At 37.4% G+C, this 3,988-nt stretch overlaps 1 protein-coding gene across 1 annotated transcript in view; it reads left to right on the top strand.

Annotated features, from left to right (window-relative positions):
• Positions 1-92: 92 nt before the first annotated feature.
• Positions 93-3,988, top strand: part of slc15a1a (solute carrier family 15 member 1a) — an 8,723-nt gene continuing 4,827 nt past the window's right edge. The window contains exons 1-15 of the mRNA XM_015055151.1: positions 93-223; positions 1,167-1,257; positions 1,358-1,441; positions 1,524-1,606; positions 1,682-1,768; positions 1,841-1,930; positions 2,015-2,059; positions 2,157-2,189; positions 2,280-2,368; positions 2,600-2,681; positions 2,785-2,901; positions 3,032-3,175; positions 3,269-3,315; positions 3,535-3,642; positions 3,746-3,857. Coding sequence (XP_014910637.1) covers positions 95-223; positions 1,167-1,257; positions 1,358-1,441; positions 1,524-1,606; positions 1,682-1,768; positions 1,841-1,930; positions 2,015-2,059; positions 2,157-2,189; positions 2,280-2,368; positions 2,600-2,681; positions 2,785-2,901; positions 3,032-3,175; positions 3,269-3,315; positions 3,535-3,642; positions 3,746-3,857 — 1,341 coding nt within the window. The 5' untranslated portion in view covers positions 93-94. The remainder of the gene's footprint in view (positions 224-1,166; positions 1,258-1,357; positions 1,442-1,523; positions 1,607-1,681; positions 1,769-1,840; positions 1,931-2,014; positions 2,060-2,156; positions 2,190-2,279; positions 2,369-2,599; positions 2,682-2,784; positions 2,902-3,031; positions 3,176-3,268; positions 3,316-3,534; positions 3,643-3,745; positions 3,858-3,988) is intronic.

Genomic DNA, 3,988 nt, shown 5'->3' with positions numbered 1-3,988 from the left:
TTCTAACTATTTTTCAACGTTGATTTAACATCATGTGCTATCTGGGATGTTTCTACATGGATGAATAAATTCTTGTTCGTGTACCAGCCGCCTCATGCGCTCATTCTTTCCCCTCACATTCAGCGTGCTCTCCATGGCGGGTCTCCTGCTCATCGCTCTTGGTACTGGTGGTATCAAACCTTGTGTGGCTGCCTTCGGTGGAGATCAATTTGGAGATCATCAGGTTGGAAAAAAAAAACAAAAAAAAACACGTGTACAGCTCCTATCTAAGATTTCAAATGCTTTGCTCTTTATCGTCAGCTTCCACTCTAAACGGGCAGTTCAAACATCCATAGTTCAAATATTTTATTGCTTGTGATTTCCTCCACTCTGCTTTATCTGCTATCTGTTGTCATCCTGCAAACAAAGTTGAGCTGTTAATGATAAAGTCATAATGTGTGCTTGTTTTGGCAGCTTTAATCTTTATGCATTAAATAGAAGGAAAGCCACAGCCAATAACAGATATCAGCAGCAGAAGAAACTGTCTGTAAATTAGTCTAATATGCTATTTTAGGAGCAACAATCTGCTTCACTGGATATTATTACTTATGGCTAATCAAGGAAACGTATCTGAGATCAGCACATGTTGCTGTGGCTGTACATGATACCACTGCCTGTCAATCAGCTGCCCACAGATGTAAAAGGCTGGTCAATCAATGTCTGTGTGCTGTGGGATTAATTACAAGCCATGCATTTGGTTGTGACCTGGTTAGCAATGGGTTGTGGTTGGGAATTTTGACATATGTCAAAGCAAAATTGTCATGTTTGAAGAGCAGCTTAGCAATTAAAACCTGTCAATGTGTCCACCATCAGTTTTAAAGAGGCACAGAAGGAAAAGCAAGCCACAGCCTTCCTTTCAGCCTATTCATACATAAATAGTTCAAATCATGCTTACAGGTCAAACTAAATTATTGATGAAAGAAACCTGATTTGGATAAACAATGACCAAAGAAATGGTAGAGGTAAAAGTGAGGAGAGGACACAAATAAGTAAAATTCAATATTAACACCAGTAAAACAGTTTTGCTTTAGAAAAAAAATGACTTTAATCTCACAAATAATAATAATAGAATTACAGTTCTTTATATCGGTCCTCAATGACAAACACTTACTGTGGTTTTCATCCAGGACAAGCAAAGAAGAACGTTCTTTTCAGTTTTCTATCTCTGCATCAACGGTGGAAGTCTTTTGTCAACCATCATAACTCCCATCCTCAGAGGTACATGTTGCACACATTTAATGGCCAAAAAGTTGCAATAAAAATTTATAAGGAACTTTAAATTTGATCTTAACAAATATCTTTTTGTTTCCTTTTACAGCTCAGGATTGTGGTATTCACAGTAAGAGCAAGTGCTACTCTCTTGCTTTCGGAGTGCCTGCAGCCCTGATGGCGGTTTCTCTCGGTATGACTATTGAATCTTGGGATCTATGTGCTTCCCACGAAATTGATTAATGCACCCTGAAAATGTGCATATTCTCCAACAGTGGTGTTTATCATGGGGAGTGGTATGTACTACAAAACTAAACCAGAGGGGAATATCATGCTCAAGGTGTCTAAATGCATCGGGGTAAGTCTGTTTGCCTGTTTAAATATTCACATAACTTCCACTGACTTCTAAGAGCCATTTTCTCTCTAATTTCAGTTTGCAATTAAAAACCGGTACAGACACAGAAGCAGAAAATATCCAAAGAAGGAGCACTGGATGGACTGGGCAGAGGAAAAATATGACGTACGTTTTTGATTTCTTTGATTGCACCAAGGTGTTCCTCTCTAGTAATTGTTCATTTCCAATTTGCTGCAGAAACTCCTCATTGCTCAAATCAAAATAGCACTGAGGGTTCTCCTCTTGTACATCCCGCTGCCCATGTTCTGGACCCTTTTTGATCAAAAGGTATGTATTCGAATCATAACCTCTCAACACTGCACAATGTCCTTGAAGCAGAAGTGTTGCTGAATTTTTACGCCTCTGTTAAAGGGCTCCAGGTGGACACTACAAGCCACCACAATGGATGGGAATTTTGTAAGTTTGGTGAATGAAGTAGCATCCTTGTTTCATAGTTCTGAATAGCAGTGCATTGATGTTGTTGCATCTTTTTATTTTATTTTTTTCTCTGCAGGGGTCAATCGTCATACAGCCCGATCAGATGCAGGTTAGTAAAAAAAAGTGCACAGTGAAGACACAAACTTATTTACTGCCCTCTGCAGGACAGAATGCTCATTGTGCTATTTGTTTCTTAAAGACAATCAACCCCATCCTGATTCTGACTCTGGTTCCCATTATGGAAAGCCTGGTGTACCCTCTGATTAAAAAGTGTGGTCTGAACTTTACGTAAGTGAGGTGGCATATTTAGTTTTTTTTTGCCAGTTGTCACCTTATTGTATCTTTTGACAGTTTTTCTATTAGAAACAAAGTTCTTAGTTGAACAAAAAAATAAATAAATCTAAATCCACCTGGGCTATGAAGACTTTAGAGCATAGCTGTAGATAATTGTTTACATTTTCTTCTGTCACGTGTGCAAATTATACAAATAAATACTAAAACTTCATTTCAATTCAACAGACCTCTGAAGAAAATGACTGTTGGGATGATTCTAGCAGCTCTTGCTTTCGTCTGTGCAGCTGTGATCCAGCTTCAAATTGACGTAAGTTGAGGACAAGTTGTCATTTTGTCTCTTCCTAGGACAAATGCAATTCTTAAAACACACAACAAATGCTAAAAGCTAACTACTTTAACCTGACATCCAGAAAACCTTGCCTGTCTTCCCATCGGCGTCCCAGAGTCAGTTGAAGTTTCTTAACATGGGAAATACTCCAATTACTGTTCAGTTTCCAGAAAATCAGCTAAATCTTGCAGCAGCTCAGGTATGTATCATTTAAATAAAACATAATTTTTTTTCTTTAAATTAAAATTAATACTCAGTACTTTCTGCACGCTACTTGTGATATTTTATCCAGAGTGAAAAAATGTTACATCTGTTTTATTCTTTTGCAGGCCAGTGAAGAATACTTCAAATTTGAAAGTGATCAAATTACGGTTTTAATCGGCAATCCTCCAGTATCAAAAAGTGTTTCCCTAACCAAAGGGCAGCGACAAACACTTCTTATTCCCTCAGCAATCAATGATGAATGGCAACTGGTGAGAGACTTACACAAAGTACTGTGAATTAAAGTTACACCATCCCATGTATAATTGTTGAATTAAGAAGCATTTATTACTAAATTTCTTCAGGCTTCTGATCTGATTTACAAGCCACAAGAAGGAAACAATGAAATCCGGTATGTTTAACAAGTCATTCTTAATATTCTTTAACAGTTTCATAGTTTGCTGAACAAAAAAAAAAAAACAAAAAAAAAACACCATATTAATTGTGACAGCTGGTAAATTTTTGTTTAGGTCCAATAGCATCAGTCCTGTTTAAATTGTTAAAACAGCCTTTTATAGATTTGGTAGTAGCTGTTCTTCAAACATTCGTCATGATTTTTATCCCATTTTAGATTCATAAATGGAATGAGTACACCAGTGACAGTCTCGTCAGCTGCAGGCCATTATGGTGAAATTGAACCGTTGCATTATTCAAACTACTCCGAGATAAAAAATGGAAGGTGAGAGTCGTTGTCCATCCTTTTCAGACATTTTGTTACTACGTTTGCCTTAGGTGCACATGTAAGCAATGGTTTGTTGAATATTTTCCTATGGTTTATGAAGGGCCACATTCACCTTGCAGAGCGGGTCACAGTCATGTGAATACAGCAAGGACTTTGGATTTGGAGGCTCTTACACTTTCTTCATCCCCAGCACATTAACATTTGGACCAAACGTGAGTCTTAAGCTTAGTGATTTATGTTTTAAATGTTAATATTCTTTAGAAAGTGCCTGCTTTAAAAAAAAAGGGGGGGGGGGGAAGAAGATCAGCTAATTTTATTATTGTGTATAACTATTGAAGACTGA

This window comes from Poecilia latipinna, unplaced genomic scaffold (genome assembly GCF_001443285.1).
Source record: "Poecilia latipinna isolate Pla-1442-1.1 unplaced genomic scaffold, P_latipinna-1.0 Scaffold1299, whole genome shotgun sequence".
Classification (NCBI taxonomy): domain Eukaryota; kingdom Metazoa; phylum Chordata; class Actinopteri; order Cyprinodontiformes; family Poeciliidae; genus Poecilia; species Poecilia latipinna.
Note: the sequence above shows the minus strand (reverse complement) of the source record. Positions and strands in the feature narration are given on the sequence as shown.